We start from the raw sequence: 19,356 nt of genomic DNA on the forward strand, positions 1-19,356 counted from the left end.
TTGTTAATTCCATCCTAACTGTAACATCAAAGCAGAAAGCAACTGTTCCCTTCAATCTTCTCTATTTTTCAGCAGTGCCTATCTAACATATTCAAGCGAAACACTTGATTTAAAAGACCTGGTCTTTGCTATAAATCCTTTCTGATATAATACTTCAAAGAATCACAATCCTAACTGACATTTTTATACCAACAGAAGATGACTTTGTATTTCATTTAGGAAGCTGGGGAAGTTAGAGTGGAAGGAAGTCTTTTGCTGATGCAAACTGTACCTGTATTGCAGATTTTGCTAATGCGGTGCTATCAATGAGTGCAGCCAGACTTGGCCTTATTAGAGGGAAAAGAGAGGCACGCATAAAAAGCACAGCATCACTTATTTCATTCTGAATGGAGGGACCCTACAGTCCATCTACACCAGAGTTATAGATGCAAAGATGAATCAGGTCTGAAGACTATTCTAAATGGCACTAGCTACCACAATTTGAAAACAAGGATCGTTCTTTTTCTGCCTGTGTTCACCCCACTGGTGGTACCTAAAGTAATGGGCACAGTTGAGATGTAAGCTCCTGCACTTTCACAAGCAAAGCTTTATGTATGTTCAGAGGCAAGACAGAGGCACCTAGCACCTTGAACACTCCTCTGGGAGCAGGTTTTACTACTGGAATGAACACTTCACATAGGAGCACTTGGTCATTTAGAGAATCTATCTTCACACTACTTTTTAGTGTAGGCAACAGTCTTCTGATTAACACTTAGGGAGAAAATATGCCTTCTGTTTGCTAATGGAACCTGCATCAGTGAATTTTCCTACTAGGCTACCATTAAAAACCCTCTGTGCTGGAAAGGAGGAAGGATGGGCTGATCAAAAAGCAGTAAAAGTTCTGGATTCCTCCTCCTCATGCTGTTATTTTTACACAGCCCTGGAAGCTGCAGGCACTACAAAGATAAAACCTTTATTTTTTTTTTCCCTCCACAGGAAATAATAGCTGAAAAATATTCAAATTTTTCAGGCAGCTGAGACAAACCTGACTAAATGAAACTATTCCTTTGGCTGTTTAAGGAACTTCAGCCTAAATCTTAATTGTGAAGAAAGAAATGAGGTATGGGAAATAGCTGCCATGTTTCAGCTTTACACACACTTAAAATATAGGACAGCAAAGAAAAACAGTAGCTTTCACCTACCTGTGCCAGTCTGTGTGGTGGGTTGACCATGGACAGATGTCAGGTGCCCACCCCAGCTGCTCTGTCACTCACTCCCCTCCTCAGCTGGGTAGGGGGGCACAGAAATAAGATGGAAGGGTCATAGGTCAAGATAAAGGGAGTGAGAGATCACTCACCAATTACCATCATGGGCAAGACTTTGCTTTGGGAAGATTAATGTGATAAGGAGAAAATAAAACTGGCCATGCAAACCCAATACAGTCCAAGATGTTTTCATGTTTAGAGATGCTCCCCTCATCACAGAAGGAATGGAGGGAAATTGCCACGTGCTGGTCACAGAGAGCAAGACTCAAGGTCATTTTCCAGTGCCCACCTTGAGCCAATTCCAAGCTGAAAACAACCTGGAGCAGCTGGGATGAAAAGAGGGAGCACAAACTATGAAGTACAGGTCAGGGGTAACAGTGGAGAGCTGGAGTACCTGATATTTCTCAAATACAGGATGGTTCTCTACATTTTAAGAAAACTTGAAGACAGTTTTGACTCTCTTCTGTTCTTTTTATTTGAAGTTTCTCACTGTATAAAACCAAAACAAGCCAATTTAGCAAACTACCAAACCAAAAATTTCAATTTAAATACACTGTTGTTGAACAGTTAAATTTTAAAATTAAAGTATTTTTTCCTCTAACAAGCTTTATAATTTGAGGTAATAAACTGCACAATGTTGAACATCTGAAGCATTTTAAGTATTAGAATATGGGGCGAAAGAAGAGTGGCAATGACTTCCCAGATTAATAATCCTTTTATTATTAACATCTAAGAATGATGGTTTACCAAGTTCAATTTATTAAGTATCTACACAAATGTGGGGGTTTTAATATTAAAAAATACCTGACATCTACAATTTCAAGTTTCAGTGCTCTGAGCTACAAAACCAGGAGCATGTAATAATGAATTCCTCTAACATATTAAATTCACAGATTTGGAAAGGCAGAAGGAATATCAGAATTATTAAAGTTTGACCTTCTGTATAACATAGGGTTTGGGCTTCCCTGATTTAACCTCTTTCAGTCCAGTACCTGGGAGATTTCCTTTAAGTAAAACACCGACGCTGCTGTCTCACTGCACACAACCAACAACATCAGCAAGCAGCCTGACTATTTCTTGAGCTTCTTTTGAGCAGCCTTCTTCTTGACCATTTGTAGCCTTTTCATGGCGTTGAGCTGGGACTCCTGCGAGGTCGGGCCCTTCAGGGGCGCCGGCTGGTTGCCGGTGTCAGCCGCGGCTTTGCCGGCGCCGCCCGCGCTGCTGCCCGCGGTGCCGCCGCCGCCGTTGCCGCCGCCGGCCGGGCCGCCGGTGCTGGGGGCGGCGCTGCTGGGGCTGGGCAGCCCCGCCTTGCTCACGTTGTCGCTGCTCACCGAGCGGCTCAGCGTCGTCTTCCCCAGGGTCAGCGGCGGAGGAGGCTTCAGCTGAACGGGGTTTGTGCTGTTGTTGGCAGAAGCTATTTTGGCCCCCAGTCCTGTCTTTGAAGTCGCCAGCCCTGACAAACCCACGGGTTTCTGGTTATTTGAAGAAGCTGCAGGTTTCCCGCTGGCACTCTGCGCTGTCGATCCCAGTTTGGCAGTTGATGGGTTGGCAGAGGAGGTTTTGGCTGCAAAAGCAGCCCATCCTGTAAGGCCACTCGTTGCTGAGGAGGAAACACTTGTACTGGCAGAGTTCCCCGAAACTGCTGCTGAGGTCTAAAATAAATAAGCATTCTTATTATAGCAGCATCTATTTGTGTAACACATCACAGCAGGAATACACTGAGCCTCTGATTCAGTTCTTTTCCCAGGAACACCCAGTGAGTGGACAATATTTCACCACTGGTCACCACAGTTGAAAAGTACTAACAAGAACAGGAAAGGATGCCAGGTGCAGCCAACTTTTAATCTCCCAGGCACAAAGAACATAGTATCCCTTCTCCCCTTTCTTCTGTACACTTAGCAGACTACCACACAGCACTGTGATCTCTCCATGAACAATAAAAGCCCAAATTTGTGAACTATATAAAAGGTGGTGGCTTGTCTTCTTTTTTACTTATTTACTGTTGTTACCAGGTGTTACTTTTCAACAAGCTGACAGATGCTCAGACAAAATCAGACACTGAGCAATTAAGCATTGCATGTACTTTAAGAAACTGTTGAAGTAGCAGTATCTAAACTGTTTCCTTTCTTCTTGGTTCTTAGCAACTTGTACCACAGAGAGAATGAAAAAAAAAATACTATCCTATAGTCTTTTCCCATTCACGTACTGCAAAAGACAAACTTTCTGCAAACATGGGTTCCCTTTGCCTGTGAAGCAGGCACACTATCCACACTGAGTTCCCACACCTTAAACTCTACAATCACCAGGCTTCAGGTGAAGATGATTTGTTGATTTAAATCAGAGTTCGACCAAATGGCAGAGTCAAAACAAAAACTAAACCTCTCTATTAAAGTAATACTCCTTTTATACTATACCCAGACAACTTCTAAACAGTAAAGTTGATGGAAGAAATCAGGCCCCAGGTCTTACAACCTGTTTAGGCACATTCTGCTGAGGTAAAAAAAGTCATTCACAAGTATAAGTGCTAGAACAATACCCATCCTAGTATTCATGATGGTTTGCATCCAGGCAGAGCAATGGCAAATATACCTTTGAGCACATGAATAAATGCTTTGATTTGCAGATAAAACTGTGTTTTCCTAAGAAAAGATCATGCTTTATTAGACTACTCTGTTATTTATAACACTGCTTCTGGTTTACCGCCTTTGACCAATTTGACCTTTTGACAATATTTTAACTTGGAAAAACAGAAACATGAGGCAACACAGAATTAAAGAAGAGAATCCCAGAATGGTTTGGGCAGGAAAGGACCTTAAAGATCGTCTTGTTCCAATCTTCCTACCATGGGCAGGAATGCCACCCCCTAGATCAGATTATATTTAAGAAGCTCCTAAATTAAATCTCACAGAGTCAGCAACACTTTCCCTATAACCATCTAGGCTAGAAAAGACCTTCAAGATCATCAAATTCAAGTGTAAACCCAGCACTGTCAAGACCACTGTTGCCACTTAGAGAAAAAGACTTCCAAGTGTCAAAATACACATAAGTTACTTGACTAGAGAGAGCACATAATGTATTTTATACAATTCATAGAATCATAGAATTATTCAGGTTGTGGAAAGGACTTTGAAAATCATCTAGTTCCAATCTCTTTTGCTCAGAGCCCCACCCAGCCTGGCCTTGAACACTTCCAGAGATGGAGCATCCATGTGTGAAGTGAGGCTTTCCCCCCACATTCTTTCAGTGTTCATGCAAACCCACTATGCTGTGCTACTACTCAGTCCACATAGTGTAAGAGACTATTTTCAATTATGGTTCTTATGTGAAAAGATTGGTCTAATTGAAAAAACCCTATTATCTGTGCAGTGAAACAAACTCTTCCTCTGGTAAATTTAAACTACATTACCTTGACTTCTGTTCTCTTGAATGCCAGAAAAGCTGGTGGGGTCTCAGGTTTTAACTTGATTTCTGGTTTCTTGACCAATGGATCCTTCAAAGCTGGTGCAACTGAAACCACTGCAGGAGCTGGTTTTTGAGGTGGTTTTTGTGTCTTCTGAGCCTGTGTAAATGGTAGGAAAAAAACACCCTGAATAAGTTACGGGCCATATAACGTGGACTGTTTTGACTGTTAACAAAAAGCATGAGCATTTTAAGATTGCAATCTAGCCTTTACAATTACAAGGTTTAATGGCCCCTGAGAAATGAGGCAACAGGGGATGTGGAGATGTGCTGGGTATGGTACTGGGGACAGGGTCCAGCCAAAAAGCATCCTGAACAGAATTTGCTATTTCAGTGTGGAGAGAGTGGCAGTGTTGATACTCGGAGAGCAGGAAAGCACTGGGCATTTACAGGAATAAGGCAAAGACAGGTGAACTTGCAGAAGACAAGGACACAGTCCAGCAGTACTGGGATGTAGACTGCAAGAGCCTGCTAAGAAGTGGCAGGCAAAATGGCAGAATTCATGCCAAAACAAAAAAAGGAAAGGCCATACTGAAAGCAACTGCTCAATGGCTAAACTGGCTACCCTGTGCAGGAACTGACATCGAGCAAACACTCCTCTGAGTTCGAAGGCCTGATGATCATCAGAATAATCATGTATTTCAGTCAATGTTGGTACATCCTAGGCCAGGATCTTACTTTCCCTTCTTTCCTTGTTTCTTAGTGGAGCCATTTCAACAGATAACACTTGCTAGTTATTGCAAAACAGTTTCAAAAGACATTTTCTGCTGTATTTTTCTGTATTCTGGGTGTGATTTTAAAACATCAGAACTAAAGTCACTAATGTTGCATGCACCCAAAGCTCTTATGTTTCTTTCTCATAATGAGATGAGTGGGAATCTGGTAGGATACTGTTCAGTCATGCAGATAAATCAAAATAAAGGCTTTTTAAAATAATTTTTTTGAAACTTGAAACTCTCAGCTTATTTTTGACCCTGAGAACATTCAACACATCCGATTGAAATTGGCAGTCTTGTCCTACAGGAAAAGAACCATTCATATCCAAAGCTGATAAGAAAACTTAAACTGCTGGGCTATTACTAAAAGCTGAGTATCACCTGAAATTTAAAAAAAAAAAAAAAAAGGTGTTAACTTCTGCTTGCCAAGCAGGAAACAATCCTATTTCACTCTTGTTCACTCACCTTCTGATTTTTAAAAAGCTTTGTTTAAGAAGCGCATTACAGAATACTCTTTGAGATGCTACATTAAAAACCACAGCTGCAGCAAGGGAAGCACTGCTGAGAAAAATGGTTCTCCAATGTGCTTCCTAAGACTCGTCTAACCCAGGAAATATTCTCACACAGTAGAAATAGCCTGCTGTATTCAAATAGTGCTCACATGAGAAAAAAACTGACTCCTACCATTCTCTTCATCTGCCTGGTACAGCGGGCACAATACCAGACAAGTCGAGGATCATTCACTTCCTTGTCTGTCACCTGAGGTTTATGGCAATCCTGGTGGTAGAGATTATGGCACTCCTGACACTCCACTAGCTGATTCACAAAAGTAACTGTCATTTGCCTGCAGAGCAAATAGTTAAGAACAGATTATGGGAGAAAGCACTTAGAGGATTATCCAATTGTTGAAAATTTTGCAAGGCTCAAGATAAAAAACAAAAATATTTTTTCTTCATATATATTTTCTACCTGTGGCAAATTGAATGTATCCCTTTTCTTCCTGTATCAGTTCTTCCTAACTAACATTTTAGAAATTTGGTATTTTTTAAAGGCAATTTATTTCAAGAGATTTGAAGACTTCCTAATTCTATTAAACATGTGTATGTCACAGTCTTGATTTCCCTGTTTGATTTTTAGATTAGAGATGCAAGTCTTGCCTGCTTTGGTTCATCTGGGCGTTTTATGGATACATCACAGCACGCCAATTATGACTTCCTCATTAAATAGCATATGAGGGACAGTCTCCATTTGGGTAATTTTGCTGTCAGCTGCAAAGCAGTACAGTTCAAGAACAAATAATTTCTCAATGACAAGCATGTAGGAGTGTAGGAGTGCTTTCTGCTGCAGGATTTAAAAGCATCATCACCCAAGCTCTATGCTACTTTGAAGATGTTTTATTAGCAATCCCTTTGGTCTCTACCCCATAAACAGACACGCGGAATTTGAGATAATACCAGAATCATGGAGAGATGGAATAGAAAGGATTAATTGTGCAGTCCTGCCTTGAAGCAAACATGCAAGCTGGTGATGAGGGTTTCATTTTTGCGTGGGCCTTGCTGAAAGTAATCATGCTGTATAAATGACACATTAGTGATATATACATGGCTGGGAGTCTGCCTGTGAATTACCCAAATACCATTTTCCTAATGATTCCTTCTTTCAGATGACAAATCAAGCTATTTAATTGCTAAGCTGCTTTTGCTCATATCCCCGAAGAGCAGGTACCCAGGTAACCATGGAAACTCTATTTGTAGATACATGGGGAAAGGTAATCCCTTATTTCTTTATATAACAGAAAAACAAAGTCTGAAGGTATTGTCCACGTAAGTACTGGAACATTCTCTAAGGAAGACTTCTCTTTTAAACAGGCTACTTAAAAAGAGAAAGGGAAACCTTTCTGAAATTCTAGGGACCATTATTTGGCATTCAGGATATTTAAAAGATATTTGGTTTGTTTTTTATTCCTAAATAAACTGGATCAGAACAAATGGTCTCAAGAAGGGAGACTCACCCCATTTTAAAATTACAAAAACCAGTCCCCAACTGATTAAAAACAAATGAACTCTTCATGCTCAGAAACACGTTAAACCACTTACTTTAAAATTCTAAGACAGCTAAGAAACAAACCTAATGATTTTTTACCTTCAAAAACCAACCAATAAAGAAGTATTAATAGAAAATTAGGTTGTTATTTCCAAACCAGTCTTTTAAATTTTTTTTTTTTTGAGAGGAAAACTTTGCTATCATCTACAAACGGCATGTAGTATTTCCTCTTTGTACAACTGAGGAGCCAGTGAGGAGCCTCTGTAACTGGTAAGTTGTCCTGATTTTCCCAGACTACAAGTACTGGAGAGGATGAAGTTATTTTAATACTCCCTCCCTCCTTATGCCTAACTTAGTAAAAAAGAACAACTAACTTGATATAAAAGAAAAAGAAGAAAAACACCACAGGCATCAACAATAATTACACCTAATCACTATGAAAATACATTTGACACTTGGCAAATCTTGAAGAAACATTCCATGCCTCTGCTTTAGTTTTTACTTCTATAAATATTCAAAAGCACTTTTTTGCATTTGTGAACCCACAGCTGGGTTCTTGATAGCTTGTCTTCTCAAGCAATATAAACTCTTTTGCTATGAACTCCACCTATTCTGCAATTTGACATGTTTTCATTTACAACTGTTTGAATAATTAGTTATTAAAAGATGTCATTTTAAAAATGTACAGGGATGTTATTATTTTGGCTCAAGATATTACCCCAAAAAAGGGTGCAATAAATAGTGGAATACTGTCTGACCAATGTGCTGGATTCAGAAATTTAAAGCACAAGTCCTGTGAAAAACATCCAGTCCAGTGTGAGCTGGAGACAGACAACCATGTGACATCAGTTTCAGCAGGTTCCATGTAAAATGGAAACAATCCAGAGTGTTGGGGTGACTGCTGCCACTCTCTCTCTAATGAGTTGTTCCTTCCCCAGCAGTGCTTCTCCCACTGTCTGGCATCAGAGATATTTTAGCTAGCCAGGGTAGATACATCTTTTGCAAGAACACTTGAGTTGGTGACCATGAATGGGTAGAAGCAAAGCCTTCAGGAGCCAGTTTAAATAAACAGGGATTGTGGAACAGCTAATGGAACTATGTATCTGGCCTGTGCCTTTCAAAGTCTTGGCTACACTGGGCACAGGAGTTGCATTTTCTTTCTTCTGTTTCTTTACTTTGCAGGCATTTCTCATAATGCCTGCAAGTGTTTTACTTTGCCACGGAAGACACAGAATTAATCATCCACAGCAGGTCAAGACTGTATAAACAGAACCTCATTATCCCCTCTTACCAAACAAGGTAATACCTTACTATTTTTAGTAGCATTTTAACATACCACTAAATGGGGCTTTGCCTCTTTTAGGAGACAGACAGGAAAAATAGAATTTACAGGAAAAAAGGTAAAGTTCAGATATTTATATACTTCTTCTTTTTTCAATATCTATAATAAGAAACTAAATACTTGATCTAACACATGGGAATAACATGAAATCCCATCAGTCCCCAACTGGTCACCAGCATAATCATCTGTAACTACAGAAATTTATCCTCTGTGCACTGACAACACTTCCCTATCTTCACAACAGGAACAACCATGGAAACGATGAAAGAATAATATTATAGGACACCGTTTCCCAACTGACTCAACCTGAGCTAAAATACATACTGCTGCCAAAAGGCCTGTCCCTCTTCTCTGTCCTGGCTCTACACTCCTGCATCCACACATGTGCCAGCATAAGAATTTACTCTTACTGAGCTGATTGAAACTCAAACCTACTGAAAAACCCATGTGGAGAGCTGATCCAGCTGATCACAAACTGTACTGGCAATACACCCCCCTAAACAGTCCAGGGAAGGAGGTACAACTGGGAGAGCCAAACTGTTCCCTTTGGCAGCACTGGGGCCTAACAAGGATATAAATGATCTGTGAAACAAAATCCTGATGTCAGTGATTTGATCCTAGGACAGTTATTCAAAAGTATTTTGTACATCTGTTAACACTAAATGGACTGCTAGTACCATTGTAATAAGTCCAGTTTTAGAACCTAAAAACAACCTGTCTTCACTGCAAGATATATTTGCTGATAAAACATGGCTATGTGTAAACTAATGTCAAATGATTAGAAAAAGTAGAGCAACACATACAGATCTCATAGTAATACCACCTGAAAGTGCTTTCAGATGAGAACTGATTTTTAAAAAAATGCTTATTGCTAGATATTAATATTTTGTTTTCCAATAATTGAAAAATGTAATTGTCATTATAGATTTTGCATCTTATCTAGTTTTATTTTTCACTTGTCCCTTCCTGCAGAAAAAAAGCTGGTTCACTCTCTGAAATTCCCATTTTCAAGAATCCATTCTTATTCATGAAGGAGCATTAAATGTATTAGCAATTTTGGATATTAAGTGATTAAGTGATTTCTGGAATAAAAACTTTGAGAAGCATTAACTCAGTGGTACACAATTTAAAAAAAAGTAACTACACCTAGCTGGAAAGAAGCAACATTGACTTACCTGCAAACAACACAGGCTAATCCCATTTCCATAGCAAAGTCATCAGCACTGGTTTCCTCAAAGCTAGATAAATCAGGCATGGATAAATCCTTGCTTGTCTGAACTGTAATAGGAGATGAACGAGCCTCTTGCTTCTCTACCCTGGGCTTCTTTGGTGCATCAGCTCCTTCAGTAGGATCCCCTTTTGTCTATTAAACACACACACAGAGAATGTGAAAATACAACGAGCTAACAGATTATTAAAATGCGTTAAAATGGAACAGTTATATTCACAGTATAAGAAGGTGTACTTTACGCAGCGTACACACAATGTATTTCTTTAATTACATACTTTCTTCAAAATATTTATGAACTCGAAGCTCAAGCCGCCTTTTTCTACTTCACCTCAAAATCTTTGAAAAAGCTTTGGGAATATCCTATTTCAACTTGCTACATTTTAGTAATCTCTTATGAGATAATATCTTAGGATTTAAAACACAGAATGGTTTGGAAGGCACCCCTTAAGTCCAGCCTCCCCACAATGAGCAGGGAAAACAATCACAGAATAACTACAAGAAGACATTTATTAGATTGCCGAAATGGCAACATGACTGGCTAATGTAGCTCACAGGCTAGATGAGTTGAAAAGGGGAGCTTTCTCTAAAACACCTTTGGGTTTATTAACCAAGTTATTTCACTAGAGGACAAAAATAACTTACTTTGTCTGCAGATCTCTTTTCGGTTTCTTTTTTCACCTTTTCTGATGCAGTGGGCTTGCCATTGTTGTTGCCAGAAGGCAAACTGGATGAAGCTTTAGGCTCTTGCTTAATGGGTTTGGTGACAGATACTTTTGGTTGCTCTACTTCCTGGAAACAGAAACAAAAATTGAAGCCAAATTCTGCTATTGAGTTTCTACCTAATTTGCAAGTAGTGAGATAACAGGACAGGCAAACAATATGCCATACAACACTGATCATCTACATATAGACTTTCTAAAATAAAAACCCATTTCTTACAATATTTTCATATCACATCAACAAATCACCATTTAAATTGCAGAGAAATAGTAAAATCTTTCCTTACCACTCACCTTTCTGAGGACAATATGCTCCTTTTCCAAAGACAGATCCTCTTTGGAACATTAATTAAAAAGGAGATTCTGCTTTTAAAATTCAAAGAGGCAATGAACATGAATTTTCAGACAGTTCTAAGGACAAAATTCAATATAAGCTAAAAACACAAGCTGACAACTGATATAACCAGACATCAATAATTCATTCCTTCATGGAGACAAATATTGACCTCCTCTTAATCTCAGTCCATATTTGTCTATCAGATTAATAAATTTAGATCTCAACAGAAATCAGTGGTGATCACTAATGACACATTAATGTCAGCAAATGAATAATCAGGAGATCCTGTAAATGAGTGACCAGTCACACTGATGGGCACGAGCAAGGTATCCCCTCCCAGCTGGTAAGATGGGAGCAATTCTCTGCTGTATACTGGGACAAGTCCTAAGGCCTGAGCTTCAGCCCTCCAAAGTTCCTTGACTTGACTGTGGTAATCCTGTGCTCCCTACTCTCTTCTTGGATTTCATGGTCAACCACAAATTCACCCTGCAGCCTGCAAATGCAAGGAAAGGAATGCTTGTACTTTTTTTCATTTTTGACCTTTGCAGTCCTGCTGATATTAGATATATACTGAAAAGAGAACAGAAGATTTCTTCCTCTGGCCTGAACCTCAATTTCACCTAAGGGTAGGTGACTTCCAGCCAAGCTGTTATTAGAATTGGCTTCCCAAACCTCTTTGCACTGTTATTCAGCTCCCTGCTTCATCTTTAAACCACACATTTCTTCTTTGAGCTCTGAGATAAAGGGCACCTGAGAGTTTTGAGACCTGTGTTAGGTTTCAGGGAGTTAACAAGATGAACAGAAAGGAGTTAGACCACACAGTAAAGTATGATGTATGCTGAGCAGTACTATTGCCTTTCAGTTATTGGGAGCCACGTAGAAATGAAATATTGCCAAATGTATCAGCATACAGACCATCATTAGAACACAGCAGGCTGACATGCAGGCATCCTAGGGGAGAACAAGACCTCATTATCCATATGGCAATACACAGCAGCACAAGGATGTCCCTGCTTAGCTATTTCCATACGCTCATCTTAAGAGTCAAATATTCTCTCTAGCAGGTGTTCAGTGATTTTCAGTAGATGAAAAGTAATGTTTGTCCATTGGACAGCAATGGTTTCAGCCTGCAAATAATTTCTGTTTTGAACCATTTGGTGCTCTTCTCATATGACTTCATCAACAGAATTTCAAGGAAAGAGATAAAGATATACACTTAAAGATAAAGATATACACTTATAAAGATATACATCTTTATAGGTAAATAGCTTATTTTGTTCCTTATTTCTCTGTGGCAAAGGTAATCTATACTTTAAAGAACTTTTAGCTCTGAAATGGAACTGCAGAAATATGTAAGTTTGGGTGCGCCTTACACAGCATGTCTGATATAATGCTGAATATCTCTTTTATGTCTTGGTGGATCAACAAGGTAAAGAGATTTTCTTCCCATTAACTTCCATTAATTGAATGGATTATGTTGTATGGAGAAGGGGAATGATGAATATGAACACTCCATAATTACTTTTTCTTTTTCCTCAACTTCTGATTCTCTTTTAACCTTTCAGCTGTAAAAGAGGAACCAGGAACAGCAGGAGCTTTATTAAGGCACACAAAAAGGAGCCATGCTCCCTAACAGCAGTACCTTCTGAGAGGGACGATAGCTCGAGTCAGTTCCTCTGGCCAACGACTCGTCAAGAAGTGCTTTCAGCTTTTCAGCAGAGTCCTTACTCTTTGAGTGCAAAAAGCCCAGGGCTTTCAGAAAAATGGGATCCAGCTCCAAGTTCACTGTAGCAGCCATAGTTGTGTCTTCAACGTGAGTTAAAAGAAAAAAGAAAAACAATGACAACTTTATTCACATAGAGCATAATTCAAACAGCATGTGGCAAATAGAAGATTTCTTTTCTTTTTAAAATGAAATTATATTAAACCACAGCAAGGATTATATTAATCCTTGAATTAATTATCATTAGAAGATAACTATGAACTTCAGTGCTGTAGAACTTAGAATATGACTGGACATCTGGAATGTCAAATTTATTCTTTGGCATATATGATATTCAGAAATGAAACTCATCATATTTACGTAAATGAAAAAAAATTCATACTCTTGATATTTCATATATAAAAATATTGAAAAGTATGCAAAATAAATATTAACTTCAAGAAAAGCAATTACTACCGTTCTCCTTAACACTTTTTGCACATACAGTGATTTCTACCTCGTTGATCATTTATGAGAAACTAGGAAAAATCTTACTTGTAGAAAAATTAACTTTTGAAACTTCTAAAAAGAACAGCTCATTGTAACAGATAAGATATAAACAGCTAGTGTATTGTTTTATATATTTATATATTAAATAGCTGAAAAATAAAATTTTAAATGTAGCTGAAACAGTGAAAAAATTTGTAACTCAGATTGTGACCTATCCACATACTCATGTGACAGTCCAAATGTAATGTCAGATAATGACTATCTAGAGCTGCAAGATGCCACAATGTCCATGGAAATTGAATCAACTGAGGAAAAGGTTACAAGAACTTTAAAAAATTGTTTGCCCCATAGCATTCCTACACTCTGGAGCACTGTGTTAATTTCTTTAAAAAACTCTAAGGAACAGCATTTACACCAGAAATTGTTCCTACAAAGATAGGTACCTAACTTAAATCAGTAAATGACAACTAATAATTTAAGAAATAATATGGGAAGTTTCCTGATCTTTTCTAAAAATGTATGAGAAGTGTTATTGTTAATAATCCCTTTAAGTCTAATTTAAAATACATCACGATGTTTGTGGGTTTGGGTTTTTACCTACATTAATCTAGAAGACATTCTTGAAAAGCCTTTCATTAGTTCTTTCATAAAAGCACTGTCTGGACAGCGTTTTCAGCTGAAGCTTCTAAGGTTTTGTCCAATGAATTCCTTTTGATATTCATGGCAGTGAACTTTTACCTCTCTGGCCAAAACACCAGCACTGGCAGGCTGCTCTCTCAACACCTGCCTACCCGTCCCCAGGAACCTTTATCTCATGCTGAGCTTTCACGAGACACCAGAGAATCACTTGACTGAGATCATCAAGGGGTTCAACATACAGAACTTCATAGGGATTTTATCAATGGACCCAGCAGAGAGTTAAGAAACCTCTTCAAGAGCCCCTTCTCTCTTCCTTAATCTTTGGTACTTGACAATTCATTTTCTGGTGGCCACAGAACTTCTGCCAGGAAGTGCTACACACCAGCTACTCGGCTGTATCACTGATCAAGCACACACGGCGCAAGCCCCGTCCCGGCAATTCGGTCTCTCTCTGATGATTACAAAAAGTGAATTCACACAGAAAGCACATACCCTCTTTTCTCAATCCATCTACCTCTGATAAATGTTCAGGCTGCTCTTGAGATCTGTGGGTAGATTATATCCCACATTTCTTTGTTCAGTGAACATGCCTTCCAAGCGTCAGTACCACACACTCTTAAACCAGGACTCTGCTAAACCCTCTGTTGAATGAAAACTGCAGAATTGATACACTAATTTCAGAAATTTTGTAGAACTCCCTGTTAAAAAAAACATCCCTCAAGTTCTTCTCTGAGCAAAAGAGGAATTCTACTAGGAGTATATACTTGTGTACATGAGAAACAGGCAGCCTCAACAGCCATTCTCTAATATTTTGAGAATAAATGTAAACATAATTCAATTTTCACCTCTCTGAAGGTAACACTTCCCAGATTTGTTTCTAGCTATAGCTTTTTAAAAACATATATTGAAAGGGACTGTAAAACCCCAATTTTTAAAAGGGTTCTCCATATTTATTCTTTTATTTGCTATGTAATTGCAGCAATTCTTTCTGTTCTTGAGGACAATTATAATGTTCTAGGCTACTACGCTTACGACTAACAAATCACAAGAGATTTCTCAAGAGAAGAGAGGAAACTGGGCTTAGTAAACAGTTCAAGTATGCTCAGTTTAGTCATGTATTTTCAAATTTCTATTAGTGAGTTAGAGAAGGTAAGTATATTCAATGAAAAGATGAACACATCAGTAACTGTCTTAAAAATAACATTATCTGAAAAAAGCAAATTGATAATTATGCTCTCCTTATGGGACCATAGTAACACTGCTGTCAAACAGGCTATTAACAACATCTGTCCTGGTCCAAAAGGCAAATTATTGCCTTTGGTAGTGGCCCTTTCCAGATGTTCACAGATCAAACCATTTCTAAGTATCAACCAGTGGTTTGACACTTATAAACCTAAGATCCAATTTCATTCATTCGTGTTTTCATGCACAACTGTTCCTCTGGCAGTCAAGTCAGCATACAGCAATGTGACAGCCTTGCGACAAGGACAGCAGAGCGTTTCAATGATGATGCCATAGGCTATTCTGCAAGACAGACCTCCTTGACTTTCTTCTTGAAGTAGAATCTTTGTACAGGAAATAATTCAAATGCTGTTTAGAAAAGAGTGAGTATGACACTGTCTTTTCTGCATTAGATTGATAATGCAGCTGTGAGATCAGAGGGCTGTGTTAAAACCTTTGAATTCTGAGCAGAACAAGTTTTGCACCAAGCAAGCACATCCTTTTGCAACCCAGCATTCACCCATCAGCCTAACCCTAAAAGCATCTTTCTCAACCAAGGTGGACTATTCCAAGTGATCTAAATGTGGATGTGACAGCCTGGTCAGAGAGCGAGAAAATGAGATTCGTTTTCTCATAGTGGACTTGTGAGACTTTTAGAGAGTTGTAAAGAAACGATAACTTGTTAGTATAAACAACCTGCAGGTGGTGTTTTCCTACTCTGTTTTTCTGTTCTTCTCAAGGACTGTTTGTGAGAAAGATGTTTTTGTTAATTAGCCAATCAAGTAGAATGTGTCGAAGCTGTCTATAAAAGAGGAGAGTTTTTCGTATTAAAGCGGCTGTTGTGCAAGCAGCCTTCTGCTGAATCTGTGTCGTTTCTTGCTCAATGGCGACAATCTAAATCCATGGGGAAACATAGATGTTAATCAGTGAGTTGCTATTCTTAAAACATACAAGAAGTTTTGGATTCTTTCATTTCTTGAGTATACCACTGTCTTCTGCCAAATACAATCCACCTTAACTGTGCACTCTACAGAATACATGGTCTTCCAACTTAAGACTTATTAAATTTATAGGATGCAGGAGCCCTCTGCCTTTCTTCATTCATTTGCCATCTACTGTTTTGCATACTTGTCCATGTATTATCTTATTCATCATAACTTGCAGCTAAATGGATCTACTTCCATTTTCAGGTATGGTCATATATTCAACCATCTGTTTCTGAGCTCCATTCCTATTATTTTCTGAGGCATGTGTACTACTAAAGATGTTTTTCAAAGAAAGTACACACCTTCTATTTATATTGCAATGCTATTAAGGACTTCTGCTATAATGGCATCCTTTTATAAACTCATCAATATTTTTGTTTTTTTACTGCCACTTATGATTAAAAGGCCTTTCACTCACATATTCTTTTCAGCTACCTTCAAGATATGTAGCAGTTACCTTAAAATACAGTCACATGAATCAACAACTTATAATTCCTTCCAACACATTCACTGCACTGCTTTTCATTTACCACCATAAAAACAATTCACTTTTCCCTGTCACTTTGGATCCTTTTGTTCCTCAGAATTTACCCTCTTCCTGACTACATCTATTAACAGTGACAGTGGCAGATTTTGCTTATTTACCAATAATGCTTCTTCCAGGTCACTTTCAGATCTGATGAGTCTTAAGAAGGTAGATCTAGGAAAGTCTTAAAAGCAGGAAAAAAAAGAACTTCTATTTTCAGCTACTTAACTATCTTAATCAGCACTTGATTTATGACAGGATAATTTCTCAGTTACTTTCCACAAGGGACATTTCAAAACTCACGCACTTCAGTAGTCTGGATAACTGTATTAATGAGAACAATTGTATTAATCCATTCTAATTTCCTTGTCATCGTCTTCAAAGAATCTTTTGAGACACGTGTAAGATCTCCTGCTATGAAGTTACTAGTACTGGCATCCTTAATTTTACCTTCTATTCTACAACATATTTTATAATGTTCTTTTAAATTAGTATTCCAATCAGTATCACTACAACCAGCTTATCCAATATTTTAAAAATTACATTAATGCCTTATATTTGCTGTTTTCTCCACAAAAACAGTGAATTATTTCAGGATTACAGAATCATTCCTTGTGTGAAGGGACCCTGTGCAACCTCCTGGTCAATGCAAAGTCAACACTGAATTCAGACCAGCTTGCTTAGGACTCTTCCAGCTGGATCCTGAAAATCTCCAAAGACAGGAATGCAAAAATCCATCGGGCCAACCTGTCCCAAGGCCTCACTGTCCTCATTTCCTTGCTTTGAATTGGAGGTTTTAAGTTGTACTGTCTCTCATTCTCCCATTGTGCATGTGAGTATGAAGACTGGCTCTATATCTTTCCAATAATACCCTCAGGAAAATTCAAGCTTCCATTATATCCCCGTAAGCCCACAGCAGCTGGTATCCAACACTCCCTCCAACTCCAGATCTAGCTATTTAGTCACAGAGGACACGCCAATTGATCAGGCATGATTTATCCTTGGCCAATCCTTGGCCAAACTGGCTCTTCCCAGTTTCTACCTTCTTTTGCCACAAATGGCTTCTTCCACGATCCTTTCACAGGAGGAAGGAATGAGGCTGAACAGTCTGTAGTTCTCTTGCTTGTCCTTCTTGCCCTTTATGAAGATAAGATTTGCCTTTCTTCACTCTTTGGGATCTCCCTCAGTCTCATGGCCTTTAAAAGAAAGCAGCTTTGTGAAGATGCTGTCAGTTGAATGACACCCAACCTTGAATGAAGTCTACCTGGGCCCATGGACTTATCAGGGAAACAATCCTGCTTCAATCCTCTTCCACAACTTGTATTCCTCCTCTCCTTAAGCTCTGCCTTGTGGCAAAAGGCCCTGGGAGACCTTACAGTTCAAGTCTGTGGCAAAGAAGACATCAACTGTTTGACCCTCATCTGTGTCTGCTGTCAGTAACAAACTTGTTCCACGCAGCAGTGGTGATGTATTTTCCTTGTGAATCCCTTTCCTGATAAATGGCATGATCCTTGTGAGTGCCTTTCAGCTCAGGATATTTTGTGATAACTGTACCTGCACAACTGAGATTTGCTAAGCCCTGCTACCACTGAGCTTCAATATTCTGCAGAAAATGGACCTGATGATGTTTCAACATGTCACTGCTCATTGGCTTAAAACACGGGCAAATTGAGTACGCCCCCACTACTGCATTATTCACCTTTGCTTTATTCAACGTCCACACTGAAACTTATCAAGTGTACAAATTCCTGGGTATCATTTCTCAGAGAGAGAAGCAAACTTTAGTTAAAAATGAATTTCTGAAACAGCTACGCCAAAGCCAAGACGTGACCCTCCGCAACCTACTCGCTGCAAATGTCTCCCTGGGATTTCTTTTTACCAACGAAGGAAAGGCCTCCCATCTGAAAGCAACACTTTAGAATGCTCAAAAGAATAAAATGCCACCCTCCTACAACCATTATATATATATATATAAAAAAAAAAAGCACGGGAGGGGCCGTCCCTTGGCACCATCGTGTCCCACAGGGACAGCGCGGCCGCCGCTCCCTCCGGGCCCCCCCCGGACACCCAAAGCTCGCCCGGGCCCGAGGGGAAGAGCGGCCAGGTGTGCCTGAGGGCTCTCTCTCCCTCCCTCCTGCCAAACATCCTATTTCTCCCATCCAAGCTTGCCCTCACTGTCCTCTGCCAACTCCTTTTTTCTCGTCCCAAATGCCTCTTCCCGCTGCCAAACCTGCTCTTCCTCCCCCCCCCTAAATTCCTTTTCTCTTCCCCAGACCCCTCTGCTCTCTCCCGATCTCCCTCTTCATCCCCGCTCCCAAACCCCATTTGTGTCGTACTAAATCCCTCTTCCTCCCCTCCTCCCAAACCCCTCTTCCCCCCCAACCCCAAAATTCCCTCTTCCTGTTGCCAAACCCCCTCTTCCCTCTCTCAACTCCCCTCTCCCTTCATCCTCCCAGTGGCTCTCTTCCTTCCCCCTTCCCACTTCAAATTTCCTCTTCCCGATTCTCTCTTCCGCCTCTCAAGTCCCCTCCTCCCGCCCGCTGGTGTCTCACCGGAGACGAGAACGAGGAGGACGAGGAGGAGGACGAGGAAGGCGCCCAGGCAGGTCCGTCGCCACCGCAGTCCCCCCGCGCAGCGCGGGCCGCGGGCGGCAGTTCCGGGCGGTGCGTGCGGGCCGGGCC

The 19,356-nt window shown here is 39.8% G+C and overlaps 1 protein-coding gene across 4 annotated transcripts; it reads right to left on the reverse strand.

The window, feature by feature from the left end:
* Positions 1 to 1,700: 1,700 nt before the first annotated feature.
* INTS12 (integrator complex subunit 12) lies at positions 1,701 to 19,316 on the reverse strand. 4 transcript variants are annotated; one of them, XM_053940788.1, is made up of 8 exons: positions 19,228 to 19,316; positions 17,718 to 17,871; positions 12,734 to 12,897; positions 10,678 to 10,824; positions 9,980 to 10,167; positions 6,104 to 6,263; positions 4,651 to 4,803; positions 1,701 to 2,896 (listed from the first exon to the last, which is right to left on the reverse strand). In XM_053940788.1, exons 3-8 carry the CDS (start codon positions 12,887 to 12,889, stop codon positions 2,315 to 2,317), a joined length of 1,386 nt encoding a protein of 461 aa, XP_053796763.1. In that variant the 5' UTR covers positions 12,890 to 12,897; positions 17,718 to 17,871; positions 19,228 to 19,316; the 3' UTR covers positions 1,701 to 2,314. The 4 variants fall into 4 exon arrangements, with proteins under 4 accessions (XP_053796763.1, XP_053796762.1, XP_053796764.1 ...); XM_053940787.1 differs by lacking the exon at positions 19,228 to 19,316 and adding an exon at positions 18,375 to 18,583; XM_053940789.1 differs by lacking the exon at positions 19,228 to 19,316 and adding an exon at positions 17,940 to 18,059.
* Between the last annotated feature and the right edge of the window lie 40 nt (positions 19,317 to 19,356).

This window comes from Vidua chalybeata, chromosome 4, assembly GCF_026979565.1.
Source record: "Vidua chalybeata isolate OUT-0048 chromosome 4, bVidCha1 merged haplotype, whole genome shotgun sequence".
In the NCBI taxonomy this organism is placed as follows: Eukaryota; Metazoa; Chordata; class Aves; order Passeriformes; family Viduidae; genus Vidua; species Vidua chalybeata.